The sequence below is a fragment of the Trichoderma gamsii genome (genome assembly GCF_001481775.2).
Source record: "Trichoderma gamsii strain T6085 chromosome Unknown Scaffold_14.2, whole genome shotgun sequence".
NCBI classification, from domain to species: domain Eukaryota; kingdom Fungi; phylum Ascomycota; class Sordariomycetes; order Hypocreales; family Hypocreaceae; genus Trichoderma; species Trichoderma gamsii.
The window spans coordinates 569,639-590,333 of record NW_020171351.1 but is presented as its reverse complement, the minus strand read 5'-3'; the positions used below and the strand labels follow the sequence as shown (position 1 = coordinate 590,333).

The 20,695-nt window shown below is 50.0% G+C and overlaps 7 protein-coding genes across 7 annotated transcripts; 3 read left to right on the top strand and 4 right to left on the bottom strand.

The window, feature by feature from the left end:
- Positions 1-657: 657 nt before the first annotated feature.
- Positions 658-1,780, bottom strand: TGAM01_v204865 (hypothetical protein; the record flags this gene model as incomplete). Its single annotated transcript, XM_018801439.1, has 3 exons — positions 658-1,226; positions 1,313-1,418; positions 1,511-1,780. 3 exons carry the CDS (start codon positions 1,778-1,780, stop codon positions 658-660), a joined length of 945 nt encoding a protein of 314 aa, XP_018665232.1.
- Positions 1,781-2,286: 506 nt separating this feature from the next.
- Positions 2,287-2,382, bottom strand: TGAM01_v204864 (hypothetical protein; the record flags this gene model as incomplete). Its single annotated transcript, XM_024549527.1, has 1 exon — positions 2,287-2,382. One exon carries the CDS (start codon positions 2,380-2,382, stop codon positions 2,287-2,289), a length of 96 nt encoding a protein of 31 aa, XP_024405757.1.
- Positions 2,383-3,516: 1,134 nt separating this feature from the next.
- Positions 3,517-4,155, bottom strand: TGAM01_v204863 (synaptobrevin; the record flags this gene model as incomplete). The annotated part of the gene is made up of 3 exons (XM_018801440.1): positions 3,517-3,536; positions 3,594-3,825; positions 4,066-4,155. The coding sequence occupies 3 exons, from the start codon at positions 4,153-4,155 to the stop codon at positions 3,517-3,519; spliced, it is 342 nt and encodes a 113-aa protein (XP_018665233.1).
- A 2,996-nt stretch (positions 4,156-7,151) lies between these two features.
- On the top strand, positions 7,152-9,165 carry TGAM01_v204862 (hypothetical protein; the record flags this gene model as incomplete). Its single annotated transcript, XM_018801441.1, has 4 exons — positions 7,152-7,257; positions 7,321-7,425; positions 7,495-7,847; positions 7,915-9,165. The coding sequence occupies 4 exons, from the start codon at positions 7,152-7,154 to the stop codon at positions 9,163-9,165; spliced, it is 1,815 nt and encodes a 604-aa protein (XP_018665234.1).
- A 922-nt stretch (positions 9,166-10,087) lies between these two features.
- TGAM01_v204861 (hypothetical protein) lies at positions 10,088-12,455 on the top strand (the record flags this gene model as incomplete). Its single annotated transcript, XM_018801442.2, has 2 exons — positions 10,088-11,945; positions 12,001-12,455. 2 exons carry the CDS (start codon positions 10,088-10,090, stop codon positions 12,453-12,455), a joined length of 2,313 nt encoding a protein of 770 aa, XP_018665235.2.
- Positions 12,456-14,598: 2,143 nt separating this feature from the next.
- TGAM01_v204860 (hypothetical protein) lies at positions 14,599-17,951 on the top strand (the record flags this gene model as incomplete). The annotated part of the gene is made up of 4 exons (XM_024549526.1): positions 14,599-14,816; positions 14,891-15,839; positions 15,911-16,406; positions 16,444-17,951. 4 exons carry the CDS (start codon positions 14,599-14,601, stop codon positions 17,949-17,951), a joined length of 3,171 nt encoding a protein of 1,056 aa, XP_024405756.1.
- A 627-nt stretch (positions 17,952-18,578) lies between these two features.
- On the bottom strand, positions 18,579-20,616 carry TGAM01_v204859 (hypothetical protein; the record flags this gene model as incomplete). Its single annotated transcript, XM_018801444.2, has 3 exons — positions 18,579-19,828; positions 19,885-20,270; positions 20,342-20,616. The coding sequence occupies 3 exons, from the start codon at positions 20,614-20,616 to the stop codon at positions 18,579-18,581; spliced, it is 1,911 nt and encodes a 636-aa protein (XP_018665237.2).
- Positions 20,617-20,695: the final 79 nt, after the last annotated feature.

The following is a 20,695-nucleotide window of genomic DNA, read 5'->3' as shown; positions in this document are numbered from 1 at the left end:
ATGAAACAATGTCACAAATGAGGCTGTCCTAACTACAAAGTTACTTCATATTCGATGAATGCAGCGGATGCTCTACGAGTAGAACTCTATTCAGAGAACACGAAAATATATAGAACAAAACAAATCAACCGACTAATATTCTGTTCGTTAATTGAATGTCGTATTTGCTTGATTTCGTTGTATTTCAGGCAACATAGAGGTAATAGTAGTCTTTAAACTTATATTTGGACAATCAAGTAACTGGCAATACATGATTATCTTCAATATTGGCCGTATCCTATCGGCTGAAAAGTTTTGCAAAGATGCAGGGTAGATAATAATCAAGGAAATAAGAACAAGCACATACATACAAGACATTGCAGTGATATCTCGTCTATCTAAAGGCAACCGCCTAACATACGCAAACCAATTAACCGGGCTCATCTGGCCATCATGATATCTGTAAACTTAATACAAGCACTATGAGTTATGTGAAACCCGCACGGTTCCACTATTGTTGTTTTGTTTGTTCATCTGCCTTGAAATGGCCTCCCATATGCCTTTCCCTTTGCCTTAAGCTCCCAACGCCACCAGTGGTTTTAAAACAAGAAGCAAAGATTATTCCCCAAACCTAAACAGCGTGCGATATTAATAGAGGCTCTTTTCCTCTTTCCGTTTTTACCTATAGTTTCGACCTGCGCCCCGGTCGTCGTCAAAACTGCGGCTGCGACTGCGGCGTCGGGTATCATGATCATCACGTCGGCCTGCTCCATTGCCCCCTCCTCCGCCCCGTCGTCTAGGCCCCGGTGATCTGGACCGAGATCGAGAAGAGTACGAGTCGTTGGACCGACTGCGAAATCGACTGCCACCTCCGCCTCCACGAGATGGAGGGGCTCCGCCAGGTGATCGAGCCGGCGATAACGAGTTGGGTCGGTAGACATCAGATCGAGGGCCGTATCGGCTCGCTGGTGAGAGACGACGGCGCCCACCGCCTCCGCCTCCCCCACCACCACCCATCGGGCCAGAAGGTGGGCCTCCCCCGCGAGAGCTCTGAAAGGGGACTCGAGGGTCAATGTTGGCGCCGCGTCGAGCTGTAGGGGGCGCGGGCGATAGCTTTCTGCGCTGTAGGACGATGGAGACGTTGATAACGGCGCCGTCGACCTGCGCCTCATGCATGTGTGCAATGGCCGCTTCGGCGTCGGCTTCGTGATCGTACAGAATATACGCGGTGCCTCGGTTTGTACCGACTATAGTTCGCCCAAGCGCATGTTAGTAACGAAGACAGATCAAGGGAGGTAATTGAAGGTCGTGGGCGGCTTTGCGGGTGACTGACAACTTCGGTTGATTGGCAGATCAAGATCCTTGATGTGTCCAAATTGACCAAATATTTCATAAAGATGCTCTTCGTTGATGTTTTTCGACAGCCTCTCTACCACAATCTAGTTCATAGCCAAGTTAGCAGCTGCGCTTCTCTCTATCTCAAACTAAGTCCACGAAGCCATCATGCGACCAAGCTTCAAACAAAACACACCTTTGTGCTCTTAGCCAGAGGGCTCTCGCTAGGCGATCGAGAACCCCTAACGCGATCACGACTCCTGTTTCTGCCCGCGCTCCCGTGGCGTCCATTGCGACGAGGCGGCGGCGTAAACGATCGCGATCTGGATCGAGGCGAACGCGACGGGGATCGCGAATCGTAGCGTCGACGGCGATGCGCAGGCGGTGGCGAGCGCGAGTCGTTAGATCGCGGGGGAGTGCGTGACAGCGACCGGCGGTATTCTCGAGACGGTGAGCGCGACGCCATTGCTGGGGAATGAAAAGACTCGGCGCTTTTTTGCTTGGTGGTGGGAAGAAGATTGAAAGGGAGATATCTTGGGGAGCTTTCAGCGAATCCACTAGAGCTCCATCACCGTTTCTGGGAGCGTTGGCGCACCTTGAATGCGTGGTCACGTGATGAACCGGTAAAAACTGAGTGTTTGCAGTTAACAGCTCGGCGACAGCTGTTGATCGCTGTCTAAATCACGAATTAGATGTTGAACTCTATATAAACATGAAATTATCACAAAAGAAGAAGGAAACCTGCACCTCCGGGCACGAAAAAGCTGCAATTAGGTGGTATACAAATTAGCGTATCATTGGGAGGTATGTCACTGTAAATTCAGAGTACTTCCGCAATGAGGTGGAATTTCTAGGATAAGGTAGACTGCTAGTCCCTACTTTAGCATATGGCTCTCCAAAAAGTTTTGGGTATAGAGGTTTGGTATCCCCACAAACTGTTCGGCGATGTCGTCGACGGAGTTGACAAGATGCTTAGATCTCAGGGCCTTTTACAAGCTCCATTAAGGTTTCATCTTCCATGAAGCGCTGAACATTATCAGTTGATGTGTATTCTCCATTGACTGTCATCCAAGTTGAGAAGCCCCCAAAAACCCTTCGTTAAGTCTGCTAGGAACTTGAATGAGATATACTCAAACTGCCACTGGGCATCGAAAGGATAAGATCAGATAATAAGAATCCCGGTATGTGGGGGGGAGGGGCAGAAAAAGAACCCTGAAGCCGCTCTCAATTGCGGGCAGGCGGTGAACTCGTCCCAGCCCGACTTGAAGGATGCTCGGCTGCTGGTGCAAGTAACAATGATGTGCATAGTAAGGCAGGCGGATCTTTTCGTTTTGATGTCAGAGTTGCCATACTAACAGGCTGCAAAAGAGCTGCATGGATCTTGCTGTGAGTGCTGGTGGAAAACCATTAAACAGCAGCCAGAGTAGGACATGTGATAGAGTCATCACTAGAGCGGTGAAAGATGCTGTAGCCTAGCCATACAGCTTCCAGCTCTACCTGGATGGACATCTGTCTTTAGCGAAGCAACTTTTTGGCCACATTAATCTGTGACGGCGTTGCTGGTAAGGAAAGTTCGAGCTCTACCGCCAACTCGTGAGTCCATTTACAGGCAGCCAGTGATGTGATCTGATTGGATTAGAGAAGCTCTTCTAGGTCCTGCTGGTAAGTTACCTGGATGGACAAAATAGGCCGAGGCATGTTACAGAGCTCCCATCGAAACAAAACACTAGCTGCATCACAAATACAAGGTAGAAACAAAGTAGGGCTCGGATCTTTGCTTGTTATGCTCGATCCTGCACTCAAGACCTTGGGAAGACTGTATCACATTTTGACGCATTTTGGCGGCCATCGCAACAGTCATACCATTGGACAAATTATAAAAAACATGGCCAGACATCAGCCCATTATAATTCCTCAGACCCAAAGAGAGCACGCATTATCTCAATTGGTCGGAATGAACGCCTAGCCTGCAAAGTCATACACATAATCCAGCCTGAGAGTCCTCAGGACAACCTCTCCCTTTGAAAATAGTCTGGGGCGTGTCTTCAACGAACTCCATCATTTACAGAACCAACATCCAATAATAATTCGTAATCCTTTCATTTGATCTCGAGCTCAGTCTTTCAAAGCTTCAGAGAACGACGTCTGGTATTCATCATCGACGTTACAAAACAAGGTACTCCAACAAAAGAAAGTAGGGCATCAGTGGTGTGTCGCAACAACTGCAGTCTCTTGTCAGTATTTCGCTACAACTCTCAAAAGTTGACGGGGCAACATACCAGAAGGAACAATAATAACAACTAGGAGAAGAACGATTCCAACAACGATACAGACTCGCATCTTCATGTCCTTCCACCACATCTGCTTGCGGACTCTGTTGGCGCCGCGGCGGAAACCCTGCGCAGATTCTGCCAGGTTATCCGTCTTATCTTGCAGAACATCCAGGCGGTCGCCTCGCTGAGCCACGTTCTCGATGTTCTTTCGCATCACCTGGACGGTGGCGTCGATTTCCTGTGCAAAATTAAAGATTAGCGTTTCTGTCGAGTATTTTTGACATTTTGGACGAGAAAAATCCAATGGAACTGGGGCCGCAGTTCCGAAATCGTTTGATGCTCAGCGACAAAGCCCATTAATGAGCGCACTGTTTGCCCGCCCACGCTGAGCTTTACAGCAAATCGAACCTCGCAGCCAAAAGAAGATTCCGCCTGAAGCCAAAGATTGATCTCGTCCAATTTTCAAGAGCCAACTTACACCTTGGAGCGCCTGTGTGCGCGACTGGCCACCAGCTTGCGGGTCGGCGCCGCCCTTGGGAACGTAGGGATCATATGGAGCTTCGGACATTTTGACGGGGTATGATATTCAATACAAGAGAGTCGGATAGGTAAAACGCAGGAAAGCGAGCGATCGGAAATGTCGAGCGTACTCGAGCGACAGCGGTAGAGGTGTTTTGGTGTTGTTGTGGATATGGAGAGAGGATGGTTCGTAATGGCGGCCAGAGATTTTGAGGAAGACAAGTTTACGTTTTGTCCGCCGAACAGCCCCTTCGCCTAGGGAGCATACCTGCTGGAGGCGTTGCCCCCCAGGCTGACGACAGCGCGGAGACTACGGAACCGCCCCAGCCTCACGTTACCGCAGACACAGGTAGCGAGTACATGGCCCGAGTACGGCCAACTCCGAATCCACTCTTGCAGCGCCCAGCGCCGGCCAGGTTTTTGTTCTTCGATTAATCACGAGGCTGCGTCATTTTGGACATTTATAAGCCTTCATTGACATCGCTGTTTTCATTCTTTCAAAGGTGAAGGTTGACCTGCCAATATGGACTGCCCGGAGAAGGCGCCGGAGTCACCATCCCAAGGCTCCGGGCGCAAGTCCAGACGTCCTGCTTGTACTGCTACATTGCCCCGCCACAGTCCCCCTCTGCCAAGTGTGGCTCTGCGCTCTTCTAACTGATACACGTGATTCTGCTTCCCCTCCCAAGCGGACTGCCTCGTACCAAGAGAATCTCACCTACCGATAATGCTGTCATTGCCAGGATGCAGAGTCTCTACAGGGGAAAATAATCACAGCTGCCCAGCGTGGCCATCTCCAGCGCTGGCCTGCATGCACTTGTCGATTGCAAGCCGAGGCCTCAAACGTGCGCACAGTCACGCAGAAGGCCAAAACTAATTGACCAAAACTCTCCTGTCGCAGGCTGGTTTCATCGCAGACGAAAGCGCCTCGCTTGCGACTTTTGACGCATTCCTGGTCAAAGAGACGGGCGGCTAGTCGGCGCAAAGCGTTTGTGTACCTGAAATCTACTATTAAAAGCACAGAGGACCCCGTACTAGCACAGCAAGCATCTTTATGCTTTATGGACTCCAAAGGCTGAAAGAGCGGCGCCGGGTTCAAACATCTATCCGTGCGCATCACCTCAGCCATTGGCAGGACGCGACAAAGCGAAAAGTACAGAGTACAAAACCTTGATTACGATTACGAAGCCGCCACCTTTTTCAGGCACAGCAAGCCTCGCAGCGTACTGTATGCGTATTCTATCAAGGCGCCATCTTAGTAATCCTGCCTGGCGTTAGGCTCGACTTCTAGCGGATGCTCTCGCCGCTTGGAGCGATAAGTCTGCGACGGTGATCGTACTGTAGCGGTCGGCGTTGAATCAACAGAGAGCACAGCCACTTCATGCACCCTTCAGCAGGACCGAACCAGAGCAAACTACAACGTACATCAACTCGTCTTTGATCAATTACTCTTCAATCTTTCTTCAGACTCCTTGAGGCCTGCTCGAGCAATCATGTATTTCACACGCATTCTTGCAGATCGCAGAGAGCTAAAAGATGGAATGACGTTGTCCTGCCCTATCAAAGTTAGATGCATTTCCGAACCAGATAAGCGATCGCCGTATGACGAGCACCGCTGCTGCAGCGTGCTACAAACATGACCAGAAGAGATTGAGAAACAGCATCTTGTGTTCACGAAGCGACGTCCCTCTTATTGAACATCTTGCTCCGCTGTCTCCAGTCCCCGCCCTTTTGTTTCCCCCCATTCAGCTTGTAGATCCATGTGCACGCGAAGGTTTGGTGGCTCTTGGACTAGCCGACTCCATTCCATCTCCACCAACACAAGCTTACTTTCTGTTTTGCGTGTATGTGCCAGCTGAAGCACCGCAACGGCCAACCACCGTGCAGACAGCAGCCACGGCGCATTTCAGTGAGAAGATCCAAAGGCAAAAATTGTGATGGATTAAACGGTCAGCACCTTGTCCTGATTGCCCGTGCCGCGTAAACAAAAACACCAAAAAGGCCCCCTGGCCGCGGCGGCCCTTGCGATGCTCCCGTTGCGGCCTGTTTCCGCATCTGGCCATCGCCGCCTCTTCTGGCTTCCCACCGGAACAGCGAAGCGGCTCCTGTCCCCCGAACTCAGCAGCCTCTCGCCGGCGCTGGCCTGGTGAATTGTGCGCCGTTTTGCACAGACTGCCGGGCCTCAGCGGGGCCGGTGTGCTATCAGTGCTGCTTGCGGCTCTTCTCTCGTATTTAACCTTGAGAATGGCATCTAGGCCGCATCTCGCTGGTCCAGAGCCAAACTCGCCCTGAGAGAGTTCGACACACCGAAGCCATGCCACCAATGCTATGTTACTGCCAACCACCAAGGTTTTCTGTGGCGTTTCCCCAATTGCCGTCTGCCAGAGGAGCAAGCAAAAGACCGTTGAGAGTTGGCTCCCAGGCCCCGACGCCATGTAACCCCCAAGTACTGTCTCATACAGGCTGCGAGGAGCCAGTACCGTCAGATACTCCATCGCCACTTGGAGCTCGATTCCGTAGCACGAGTCCTACCCAGATGGTGCTCCTCAACTCTGTTCGTACGTCAGGAAATCGTCAAGCCGCTCTTGCTCGGCTCGATGCCGCGAGCTATCGATGCAAGCGCTTCCGGAGCCGATGGCAGCTCCAGCCGCATGGCTTCTGGATATCTGCCATGCAGACAACTCTGCTTGTTTCCCATGTGCTGTGTTTCCCTTCTTTCTCCACAGACGCTGCCTGTTGTCCTGTCTTCGTTTCTTTTCTTCTTCTTTGTACTCTTCCCTTGAGTCTCATCTCAGAGTCTCATCTCATCTCTCGTTTCTCGCTCAACGTCACTCGCTTAGTGAGCTCGCGTGGTGCCCAGGATACTTGCACCTTTCCTGGTGCTCGAGTGTGAATCGCAGGCCGATGGATCTGAAGTTGTAGCGTATAGTGGTCTCTTTGCCTCCTATACTCCCTCGATCGACCACCTGTTTACTTGTACCACCGGCCCATGAGATCCTCTATCGCTACCAATTTTAAGCCTCGTGTCTGATACACGTATTTGCAAACATGGAAAATCCAAGTCGAGCGCCGCTGCTGGTCCGCCTGGCCATGACATTGCTGTTGACAACTAACCAGTTTACCCTGGCCTACGACTTGGACCCCGATTCTCGTGGTAGGATAAGATCAGCCCAGCCATTCTCCACATTGGGACAGTCACTAATGGGGACTTTTATAGAGTCTATAACGTCGATATCCAAACAAATGGCGGAGGATTTGGTATCTTTCTATAAGGGCAATGAGCTTGGCCAAACACCTGGTCTTCTCCCCGACCCATATTACTGTATGTATCTAATCTCTCAAGCAGTCTTTCCACATTACTCCGTCGCACGTTACTTACAAATAGAATCAGGGTGGGAGGCAGGTGCTATGATGGGTACTCTCGTCGATTACTGGTATTATACGGGCGATGATGCTTATAATGATATCACCCAGCAAGCGTTCCTTTTCCAAGTCGGAGACACCAACGACTACATGCCAAGAAACCAAACTCGGACAGAAGGTAATGATGATCAGGGCTTCTGGGGACTTTCCGTCATGTCCGCTGCCGAATACAACTTTCCAAACCCGCCTGCCGACAAGCCACAATGGCTTGGTCTCGCCCAAGCTGTATTCAACACTCAGGCTTCTCGATGGGATACAGAGTACTGCGACGGTGGTTTGCGGTGGCAAATTTTCTCATGGAACAATGGCTATGACTACAAGGTAGGCTAGATACGTGCTGTGTTCCGGCACACAGCTTAACATTGACTCCAGCTGACAACATATATAGAACTCAATTTCACAAGCGTGCTTCTTCGCTCTCGGTGCCAGATTGGCTCTGTATACCGGCAACCAGACCTACGCCGATTGGGCCGAGAAGGCGTGGGATTGGATGATAGATATCAAGTTCATCAATACCACAAACTGGTACGTTTATGACGGCGCCAGTGTCAATACCAACTGCACCGTCCTCACGCCGTATCAATTCACATACAATGCCGGAGGCATGATTCTCGGTGCAGCTGCCATGTACAACTATACAGAGTCGCAGGTGTGGAAGGATCGCCTAGACAATCTCGTCACTGGCAGCAAGGTCTTCTTCACGGGCCCCCATAACAACATCATGACAGAAGTTGCGTGCGAGTCAGTCGGTACTTGCAACGTCGATGAGCACTCGTTCAAGGCATATTTGAGTCGCTGGCTAGCCAACATGACCAAATGGGCCCCTCATACTTATAATACAATCATGCCATACCTCCGAGCGTCCTCGATTGCGGCGGCGAAGCAATGTGTCGGCGGCAAGAATAAGCGCATGTGCGGCCTCATCTGGAACAACGGCACTTACGATGGAACGACTGGTGTCGGCCAGCAAATGGCGGCTCTTGAAATTACAATGGCCAATCTGATTGGAGATAGTGCTGCTCCCTTCACTGCCGACAGGGGAGGCACCAGCCAAGGAGACCCTGGTGGTGGTGGCAGTGATTTGGGTCGGAATACGCCAAAGGGCCCAGACTACAGACCCATCAATGGAGGCGACAGGTTTGGGGCAGCCATTCTCACGATTCTTGTTATTGCGAGCGTGGTTGGGGCCATTGGCTTCCTTTTGCTAGACGAGACAACCGGTCAAGGGCCTATGGCTCAGGTAAAAGGGTTGTATTCTTCTGCCAAGGGATTTTACTCATCTGCCTCGGCGGCCATCACCACTCTTGCGGCGGGTGGAGGTTTAGCTGCGGCGGCGGCTGCCAGGCGGAAAAGGAGCGAGAAAGAGAAAGGAGTCGTTGTCAATGAAAAGGCTGTTGCCAATAGCAGAGATTCAGGAAGCAATGGCAGTCTACAGGGCGGTAGCTCTAACAATACTTCGCCAGAAGCTGCTCTGATTGCTAACCGGTCGGCTCGGCATAGCAGGGCAGGGCGGAGGCGACTTTCAAATATGCCAGTAGGTTGGCCACAGAACCCATCCCTTAGGAACAGTGTTGTTGTGGTGGCCGAGTCGTCGTCCGCAGGGGCATCTACTGAAGGGAGCAGTAACAGAGCATTATGAGGCTGATTTACTACTACCACAGAGTGGCTTATTAGTATTTGGGGCACTTGGCGCATCTCTCAGCGTTTTCTTGTATCTACTTCATCTTGGTAACCATTTTTACCGGAGGATGCTCTCTTTTGTATTTCTGATGGCGAATCTGGGGTATCTGGAGGGTAATCATGTTGGGAACAGGGACGAGACTGCCCATTTTTTTTTTGGCTTGGCTAATCATGTTACATAAGAGGCTTCAAGAACTTGTGTAAAATGGCATTGGTGTGCTATATTTTTATCTCAATGGCGTAACATGCAAGTAGGATAAATGGCTGAGAGGAGAGGATACATTGGCTTACAACGGCAAGAAGCCTCTTGTAGTGGTGACAGTCATGTGAGAAATTAGTAGCAACGCTGGAATAATGCCTCACCAAATATGTAAAGTATAGTATACGGGTAGTGTAGTAGAAGGAATGAGTCTGAGGTAAACTGGCATGTAAAGATGATATCATCTTAATCCAGAGATATTGAGCCCATAAAGTATATCATGGCAGCATAAATACTAGTACCTTACTTATCTAGATACTTGGGAGTTTTCTTATTGCTCCGGCTACTGGACAGCAGCGTTGTCGCGAGATAAGGATTAAAGTATCACACAGATTGGCAAATAGTATATACATGCACTTGGTTATACCTGGCGACAATAAGAAAGCCATCTCATGGCTGATTTCAGACAGAGTTCTCAACTACTGTAGTTGATTTTGAAGTTAGTAGGGTAGCAGCTTGCTCCGCTAAACAAAATACAAGTACTGGGTACCCTGCCAGCCCAAGTGGGCCGGTGGATAATTGAGCCGATCTTGGACCCTTCGCCGCTGGCTAACATCTTTGAATTGTACGACTGCGGAATTGCTTTGCTGCATCCTCAGGGGCTCTCTGGGGCCGCAGCAACATGTCTCTCAGTCGCCGCGATGCAAAAAAAGCAAGAGGGGACCGCGACAATTCGTCCCTCTTGTCCGCGATGGCATACGACGATGACGCGTCATCCATTAACAGCCGAGACCAAGATACGGACAGCGAAGACGATGCCCTGCAGCAGCGTGCGAGGAACAGCCGCGAACTCCTTGCCCACGACCGGATTGTGCTGATGGAAGAGGAGGAACTGGACCAGCTGGTGACAAAGTCAAGACGAAATCAGGAGCTGGTGCGACGAGGCTCAGCGCTTGCGCTCCCCAATCCATTCAAGAATCTGGTGCGCAAGCCCAGTCTGGGGAGCATATCGACTGGCGGCAGTTCCTCGAACGAGAACCTCGTGGCGGAAAAGGGCAAGGGCTCGTCGGAGAACAAAAAGCAAAAGAGGCGTGCAAGACGGGAAACGAAGCGCCAGAGGCTCCTGGAAGAGGCCCAGCATGGCGAGGACGGCGAGCTGATGTACGAAATGGAAGAGGGAGGCATGAAGGAGGGCAGCTCCACCGGATCCAGCAGCGAAAGCGAGGAGTACGATCGCCATAACCTCCATGCTTTTGCCAATGCAAAGGCACAGCGAGGAAGGGGCTGGCGCCGCTGGCTATTCATTCACTCATTAATCGCTATTGGGTTTGCGATTCTGGTTCTGGCTTCGTGGAAGCTTTCAAAGGGGCGCAAGTCGGCGAAATCGTCCAAAGTTCGTCTTGTCAGCAACGGAACTGCGCTGTTTGCGCCTACCACTATCATTATCAGCCTCGACGGTTTCCGTGCCGACTTTTTACAGCGGGGAATTACGCCAAGGTTAAACGCCTTTGTCAAGGAGGGCGTTTCTCCCAAATGGATGCACCCGTCGTTTCCCTCTGTTACATTCCCCAACCACTATACCCTGGCGACAGGTCTATACCCCGAGGCTCACGGCATTGTGGGCAACACTTTCTGGGACCCTGAGCTGGAGGCAGAGTTTCACTACACTGATCCAGCCCGAAGTCTTGACCCCAAGTGGTGGGGCGGAGAGCCGTTCTGGGTGACGGCTGAGAAGCAGGATGTCCGAGCTGCAATTCATATGTGGCCCGGAAGCGAAGCGCACATTCTAAACAAGGAGCCTGCCTTTGTTGACAAGTATAATGGCAAGGAAGAGCTGGATAACAAGGTTTCAAGGATTCTTGGGTGGCTGGACATGCCTGGGAAAGAGAGTGGATCTGTCGCAGTTGTGGAGATGAGACCACAGCTCATTGCAGCGTATGTTCCCAACGTCGATGGCCATGGTCATGCGTATGGACCAAACAGTACAGAGATCCAAGCTACGATTCAAAAGGTTGATTCGATGATGGACAAGATCTTCAAGGGACTTGACGAGCGAAATTTGACAGACATTGTCAATGTCATTGTTGTGTCGGACCATGGCATGGCTACGACGGATACATCTCGGGTGCTCCAATTAGAGGATCTCATCGACACCTCGAAGATTGAGCACACTGACGGCTGGCCTTTGTATGGACTTCGGCCAAAGAATCCCGATGATCTACAAGGTCTATACGACGGCTTGGCGGAAAAGGCCAAATCTAATCCCAACTTTGACGTCTATCTCCGTGATGTGAATATGCCGGAGCGATATCACTTTTCTAAAAACGACCGCATTGCTCCTCTATGGATTGTGCCAAAGACTGGCTGGGCTATTGCTGCCAAGGAAGAATTTGATGTTGAGGAGGCCAAGAAGAAGAACCTTGTATACCATCCTCGTGGTTTACATGGGTACGACCACGAACACCCGCTGATGAGGGCCATCTTCATTGCAAGAGGCCCAGCATTTCCTCATCCGGCGAACAGCCAAGTCGATGTTTTCCGTAAGTTCAACAGTCTCATGGATTGTGGAAGGTGGCTAACTGTTTTGTGAACTAGAAAACATCGAAGTCTACAATTTGCTGTGTGATTCGCTGGGCATGACACCGAAGCCCAACAATGGAACGTTGCGTCTGCCCTTTAAGCCGATTGGCACCCACAAATCGGAAGACGAGCCAAAGATACCGCAAGATCCGGTTACATCATATTCTCTCACTTCGGCGTCGTCTTTACAAGCTGCAAAGACTAAGACTATTGAGCGCCCCTCGGTGCCGCCCAAGCCAACAACAACTTCTTCTTCTCCGGTTGCTGAGCCGACGCATTTGACTTCCACAACAACCACCTCAAGTGTAGCTGCAGCAGGGACGCCAACGCAGAAGCCACAAGATCAAGATGGTGGCGCTGGGAAGGACGAGGATTCCCCGGACAAACCGCAAAGCATATGGGACTGGTTTTCGGATAAGTTTGATAAAGTTTGGCATAAGATCACTGGCGAATCTAAGGATTCAAATTGAGGGGTAAAGTCTAATTTTCCCTATACAGCGTGGCTTTTTGATTGTTTATATTCACTTTAGAGGCGTTGGGCTGGCATATATAGGTGCTTCTGTATACTTGGATCTTCCTTCTTTTGAAATCAGGGGCAGGTAAAATAGCGTGAGCGTAGTCTTTCAATCTTCTTATTTCTTATTTTTGTAATATTAATATATAAATACATATCTGTGCTAATAAAACAGCGTGAGCATGTTCTCTTCTCTCTCTTTCGCCTGTGGTTTGGCGTTACGCGATACTTCAACCTTGCCTTTCATTTTTTTCTTTCAGAGGGATATAGATGGCTGTCGTTGTAAAGCGCATGTAAATATTCAATATCATTACATGTAATACGTATTCATACCGAAGACATCAATATTCGGCTCAGCTGCAATTGTTGGATGCGGCTCCAAAAAGCGCTGTTGGGGTATGTTTTGTGCACAGGCAGCAAACGCCCAGCACAGGCCCCATAAATCCAGCCCCTACAAAATTGCTTCTTTCAGCCAGGGCCCCACCGGCCTACGGCAGGTCGTGCATTAACTGTGAAAATCAATCTACCTCTACAGAATGCTTACGCGACGCGCCGCATCATTAAAGCACCTTGGTGGCTACTTTCATCATCTTCACGGCCTAAGCCTCATTCTGCATCTCGGCCACTTCATGGCAGATTTCTGCAGGCGCCTCAACGCAAGCTGGACACCCGCTTTCCGTGCCTTCCCTTTCCATGACGATACCGCTGTATTCATGCCTGACTAGCGTGGCCAACATTTTCTTTTACTTTGCTTCCAGCTGGAATTGCGTTTTTGTCTGACAGCACACACACGCCTTAAGTAACACCGATTCAAGGGCGTGCATAACCTCATTGGCGCAATCGTCACCGAAGAGGAGTCGTCGATTCATGGGCATCGGAAGACGAAAAAAAGAAAAGAGAAATAGGCTGGGGCTTACTGCCTAATCAGGCCCCTCCACCATCCACCACCCCCCCGTTGCTGTACAGCCTCACAACCTTTTCCTTTTTTTTTTTTCTCTTCCTGCACGGCTGTGGGTGCCAATAGAGCGAGGCCAGCGCATGCGATGAACTGTCAGGAGCTCCAGGAGGAGCTGACGGTCCAGGAGGTGATTCTGGACTCGCTGCAGGGCGAGACTTTTGAGGGTGTGGAACAGGACCGTGAGGAGGCTCAGGCGGAGATCTCGAGGCTTAAGAGGGCTTTGCAGGCGCTTCGCAAAGCTAAAAAGGACGAACAAGGTACGAAGGGAAAAAACCGTTATTCATTACCTTACCTTTCTTTTTACCTTTATCTTGCTACTGCTTGCTCACAATGGCTTATTGGTTTGGAGGTGCTGATATGATGCTCTTAGATGGCCGACGGGTAACACCGCAGCGGGGCATGGGCTCAGATGTCCCATCAACGCCAGGTAAGCATTTGCTTTTTCGATTTTATGCTCTCTGGTACCTCTCGATGCTTCTGTCCAATTTCCTGGAGTCATCGCCATGTGTTGTCGTCTGATATCACTATTTGGTGACTTGGGCGTCGCCCCTTCTTCTGTCTCCTCTCGGCCTCACTTAGGCTTTCCCTCTCTTTTTGCATCTCCAATATGGAGAGAAGCTTGTGCTGCAAAAAATTAAGAAAGTCAAGAAAGAAGAAAAAATTCACAAGTTCACGGTTTCACAAACTCTCCTTTTCGCTTCTGGTCTGTGCATTTGATACATATTTTCCTTCCTGCCTCCCTTGCATCGTAATTTTTTTTCCACCTCTCGCTGCCTTGCATTCACGCCACTTCACTGGCTGGATTATATCAAGAGGTGAAAGTTCTCTATCTTATCACCAGAGCCTCAGTTACTCCTGTGTCGGCAAAGGTCTCAGTCACTCGGTGCTTGCTTGTTTCAGCAAACGCTCCTTGGGCCTGCTCTTTGTGCGACGTAAAAGGTGCCCAATTGGCTGCCTGTTCCCGCCTCTTCTCCCGAACATATCTTCCTAATTTTACTCCACCAACAACTATTCTTGACTTTGTCTGCTCGGGGACATTTAAACTCTTTGATGCTGATATTTCTCTTCTATCAAACAAGGCAATAACCCCGGAACACCGGCTACTGCTGGCCCATCGAGGTCGCACTACAGCCCAGCCGTCATGGAGACTCCACGCAGACAGCTGACCGCTGCAGATGGAGTGAGTCCAGCCTCGTTGTCGCTGCGGAATCGAAAGCGGGACTTTGAGTCAACCCACCTGCATGGTGGCCGTGAGTCGAGTAAGTCTCGACGAACGACTCCAGTTCCATTTGGTGGCCGGCCAAGAGCTGTTGCTCCCTCACTATCAGACGAAGAAGTCGAGATCATTGACCTGACTGGGTATGTTAGCTCTGCAAATCCCTTTGTGACTCTTTCGCCATGTTCAAATCTTTCGAAACTGACCGGCTTTGTAGAGCTGATGTGGAAGCCGATGCGACGTTCATTGCAGAGCAGATCCGACAAGTACAGAGGCACGAGCAAGAAAAAGCAGATAGAGAGATGGCAATCCTTCTGTCAAGTCAAGACTCGCAATCTTCGTCCCATCGGGCTTCTGGGCCGCCTAGAAGCTCTGATCCCCAGCAGCGTTCAGCTTTTGACCGAATAATGGCCACACAGCGCTCGAATGCGCCTGGAGCTCCCTTAGACGTCTTCTCTGGCGATGCTTCAAGACCTCCAAATCCTCGAGTCGAGTCCAATGGATCCCAGTCAGCACCATGGAACTCGACTGGGGCCGAATCTTCACCAGCCTCGAGTCTTGATGACCCGTTTAACTTTATATCAAGCTTTGTAGACCCACAGCAACTACAAGTTGAATATCCCATCGGCACTCCTAATGCAAATTTTATGCCCGGATCATTTACACCTATGAGTCAACCTTTTACTCAACCTTTTGCAGGCCCACCTTCTCATAGGAATGGGCAAATGCCAGGAACGTTTCCTGGCATGGCCGGAGCACCGACTCTTGGAAGCAATGCTAACCGGACGCCATTATCAGATATTATTAATAGAACAAGCATGTTTGATTTTGTCAACGGGTTGGATGAGAATGGAAATCCGCTTCCAGGCCGCATCATGGATTACATCAACGAATCGTTGTATGATCCTAAAGTCACGGATCAGGAGTTGGATGACTTGTTGAAGAACATCCGCCCGGACATGGAGATCCCAGAAGCCAATCGTGTTGGAACGCCAGAGGGCCTTAAGAATTCCCTCTACCCTCACCAAATACTCGCGCTGACATGGATGAAGAAGATGGAGGAGGGAACCAATAAGGGCGGCATTCTGGCTGACGACATGGGCCTTGGCAAGACCATATCAACGTTGGCCCTTATGCTTTCCCGCCCGGCAGATTCGCGCCCCAAGGTGAGTCTCAATTAGGTTCCGCTACGCATCTTATCTTACGCCTTTTTTGTGCTAACAAAACTTTTTGGTAGACTAACTTGGTTATTGGTCCACTGGCCTTGATTCGACAATGGGAAGAAGAAATATACAAAAAGACGAGACCATCACATCGACTGTCCGTGTTTGTATATCACAACAAAAAGGCGACGACCGATGAAATTCTCAAATACGACGTTGTATTGACAACGTATGGCACAATAGCTCAAGAGTTGAAGCGGCTTGACAAATACATAGAAGATAACTCGGGCCGTAACATCGATTTTAACGATCGAGCTATTGCAACCAAGTTTCCCCTCTTAAATCCGAGCAAGTCCTCTTTCTACCGAGTTATTCTCGACGAAGCGCAGTGCATTAAAAACCAGCATACCAAGACTGCCAAGGCTTGCCATAAGCTAAGAGCGACGCATCGATGGTGCCTCACTGGAACTCCTATGATGAACGGGGTCGGCGAGCTCTTTTCCTTATTGTGCTTCCTTCGCATAAAGCCGTACTGCGTGTGGGATCAATTTCGCCAGGTAAATCCTTTTTGTCCTCGACCCTGTATTGTATACTTCGAGTCATCGAGCTAACTACTGGCAGAGTTTTGGCGTGCTCTTTGGGAAAAATGGTGATCCCAAAAGTGTTGCCATGAGCAGGCTTCGTGCTCTCCTCAAAGCCATTATGCTTCGTCGTAAAAAGGACTCCAAGTTGGATGGAAAGCCTATTCTCCGGCTGCCGCATAAGCACGAAGAAGTCTTGTATGCCGAATTATCCAAAGATGAGCGCGATTTCTACAATCAACTGGAAAAGAAATCGCAGGTACAATTCAGCAAATATCTACGCGATGGCAGCGTGGGCAAGAACTATTCGAGCATCCTCGTTCTGTTGCTTCGACTACGACAAGCATGCTGCCATCCCCATCTCAACCTTGACGTGGATGACACTGCACCAATCTCTAGTGAAGATATGCTTCAGCTAGTCAAGAATCTGGACGCCAATATTGTGGCAAGGATCAAAGAGGCTGATGCGTTTGAGTGTCCCATTTGCTATGATGCTGTCCAGTCTCCCATGTTTTACATCCCTTGTGGACATGATTCTTGTCAACAGTGTCTGACTCAGCTGGCCGACAGCGCAGCTGCGACGAATCTCCAAGAGGGCAATGAAAGTGACAAGGCTAAGTGCCCTGTTTGCCGTGGACTTTTTGATCCTAGAAAGTGTTTCACCTATGATGCATTTCAAAAAGTGCACATGCCCGAATGTGTCGAGCCGTCAGCTGCTGAAGAAGAAGAGACTGACAGTTCAGACGATGACGAGGATGACTCTGATGACGGGCTTGATGACGAGTTGGATCGTTATGGCGATCTGAAAGGCTTCATCGTACACGATGAACCCGAAGAGGATATTGAGTCGGAATTTAAAGAGGAAAAGAAGAAGAAGAAGGGAAAGGGCAAGAAAAAGCAAGCCGAAGTCAAGCCCTCTATGCTAAAGACTCTTCGCCACGAAGCATCCAAAAACAAACAAGCGTTCAAGAGGTACATGAGCTACTTGCGGAAGACTTGGCTGCCTGCTGCCAAAGTATCGGAGTGTATGGATCTTTTACGACAAATTCACGAAACTGGAGAAAAGACGATTGTGTTTTCTCAGTGGACCCTTTTGCTGGATTTACTGGAGGTGGCTATGTGGCACGACAATTATCCAGGCAAACTGAGACGATACGATGGAAGCATGAGCTCAGAGCAGCGATTTGATGCAGCAAAGGACTTTCGCGATAAGAACGACGTCAAGGTAATGCTGGTATCTCTTCGCGCGGGAAATGCTGGACTCAATCTCACTGCCGCTTCTCGCGTTGTTATCATGGACCCCTTTTGGAATCCATACATTGAGATGCAGGCTGTTGATCGCGCTTACCGCATTGGCCAAAAGAAGGAGGTGAAGGTATACCGCATTCTAACACGTGAGACTGTCGAAGATCGAATCGTCGAGCTCCAGAATCGGAAGAAGGAGATGGTGGAGGCGGCCTTGGATGAGGCTGAGAGCATGAAGATTGGACGTCTCAATGTGAACGAACTAAAATTTCTTTTCAACAGCCGCTAGAGTGCTATCAAGATGCACTGGCGAGCTTTCTTTTTCTTTTGTTTTCCCTTCTATGTTGTCCTATCTCTTCTCTCTTTGCGAATGAATGAGCGGTTTGAGAAATGATTTGCTTTTCAAGAGGATTGATTTGTTTTACTTTTCTATTTTGCGATGGTTCGCGATGGTTCGACAGCAAGACAGTCTTTATAACACCTCCCAAGAATGTTTTTGGGAACTAAGACGTTGCTTTATCAATAAAGGAAGGGTCAAGGAATGTATAGGTTTGCGAGGGCTGAGAGTAGTTGATATCTCACCTATTTGATGAGAGAAAAAAATGAAGTTGATGATAGATATAACGATAGTTTACGCAGAAGCTGAAAAAATTACTTCTTTAGTGGAGATACTAAAAGATGCATAATAGGTACTAAATTTGAAATTTACAGTTGATGAATCCTCAAATTGACGAATCCTCAACTTGCTGGAAGCGAAACTCCTATAACCCTTTTTATATATGGATGCCTATGGTGAAGCATCAGAGTGCCAACCGCTATTTGCAAAAGACGCATAATCGAATATCCCCATTTGTATCTCTGTCTCTGGTTCGTCGACTTCCTCCTCATTGTATTCCCAGCGTGCAAGCCTCTCTCTCTAGGAAGGAGCCTGTTCCGCGATGAGCGTCTTCACAACCTGCTCCGCTGACGTCGTTTCGCTAGGCCCATTCACCGACCATTTCCACGTTTTAGTTTCTTCTTCGCTCTGCGCCGCATTGTTGACGTAGAGAATGAGCTGTTCGGCGTCACCCGCGTGCTCGAGGGCAAAATCGATGTCAAATGTCTTCTTGTCGGTCCTTTGGATAGAGGTGTCGTGGGCACTTTCCACAAGGGTGGCTGTGGCGGTGGCGTTATCATCGCCGCTTATTGAAGGGGGAGGCGAGGGAAGCATCTTGACAAAGTGATTTGTGAGGACGCGGGCGATGGCGGTGCGGAGGTAGTCGCCCAGGGCCTGGGCGCTGGGATATCCTTCTGACCAGGGGGGACATAGAGCCGGGAGAGGGGATGAAGGGGGCAGAAGGATGTAGTAGTAGGTTGCTGTGACGGGGAAGCTGAATGAGCGGCCGCGGATGGTGAGAGATACGTCAGGGAGAATGGTGAGCTCGATGGTGAAGTCTTGCGTTTGTAGGAGATTGCGGACCAAGGTGTGTGATGCGGATAGCTGGTTTGGTCCGCGCGAACTGGGGTCGGAAGCAGTTGTTTGCGTGGTGCGTAGGATAAAAGAGGATTGAATGCCGGCCTTTTGGAGGGTTCGTACTAATAAGCCCGTCTTTTGCATAGATTCCTCAACATTCTTGAGGTACATGGTGCGCGCAAGGACCGGGCGGAGGAGAGCATAGGATTGCTGGCGAGTAGAGCGGGAGATGTGAGGAGGGATAGGTCGTATTCTCATGAGCTCGTTGTGTCGATGCGCATAGCTGAGAAGAATGTGCAGAGCCATGGATATCTTTTCTGCCAGGCCGTTTTCTGGCATGTCCTGTGCAGGCGAGGGACATGATTCCAAAGGCAGCAGTTCCAGAGTGATTTTTGTTGTTTCGTCGATTTGGCAGGCCAGCTTCCTGCCTTCGGGTTTCACGTCGTAGGCAGCTAATGAACGCGACTCTTTGGTGAGCTCATGCCACAGCTCTTGCGAGAAGATGGTGTTGCGTGCTTCTAGCACTCGGGCTTCTAGTGATTCGTCGTCAGAGGACGGCCGTGTGGTAGATCGCCCGATGACTTTTCCATCCTTTTCGTATGTTACGACGAGGGCTTCAGAAACACCACCTAGTCGGCCAAAGTCGAGATCTGCAGAGCCATCGTCACCACGCCGCATAGGCGCTAAACCATTATTTTTAAACTCGGCGGCAGCTGGGAAAGTAAGTTAGCATCTTGCCCTTGGGTATACTAGTTGAGCCTAAACGTACCCTCCGAGAAACCAAATCTGACTCCCAAGGTATGTCTCTCCTGCGGGACTCTGCTTATGGACCAACCGGCCTTCTTGACTCCGACGATATCCTCCCAGTATTTACTCTCAGAATTTATCTCTTTTTCTAAAAATGAAGCAGCCTCTTCTGCAGAATCTCTAGTCTTGTTGATCTCCAGAAGGGTCCACCCCATGGCGATCGCTTCTTTGTCCTTTGTTTTAGCAGGCGTAACATTCGAATCGTTGAGCTTGTCTGCGCCCAAGGTGCCAATGCCGACCATGTCGCGGAGCTGTTGTGATAGCGTCAAGCCTGCTTGTGTTGGGTTCTGCTTGGAGAGGAGGAGAGACATGGAATCGAGGGTCAACAGAGCGGCGTTACCGGCTATACTGTAAACATGGCGCGTCAGAATGGTGGTCTCAAGGGTTGATGGCCTCAAATCATGTAAGAGCATCCATACTCGATATTCTTCAACACTTCCATCCGCGCAACACCGGGATCCTTCTCCGCTACGTCAGCCTCCCCAGCGGCCTCGGACGGTTCTTCATCTTCGTCGTCAGCCGCATCGGGATCCTCGCTGTTCCTGAGTTCTTCGCGGAGCTTGTCCTCTGTTATGGAGCGGAAGCCCCCCGGCTGGGCATTGACTCGAGCAATGAATTCGGCGAGATTCTTGGGCTTTTGGTCGGCAACGGGAAACGGCCGCAATGAAAGCGGCGGACCGCCTTCTGACGACATGACGAGGTTCAATGCGTAGTAGATGTTGAGGCTGGAGGTGTTGGTAGCCTCATTGACGTCGTGCGGTTCCGATGGCCAA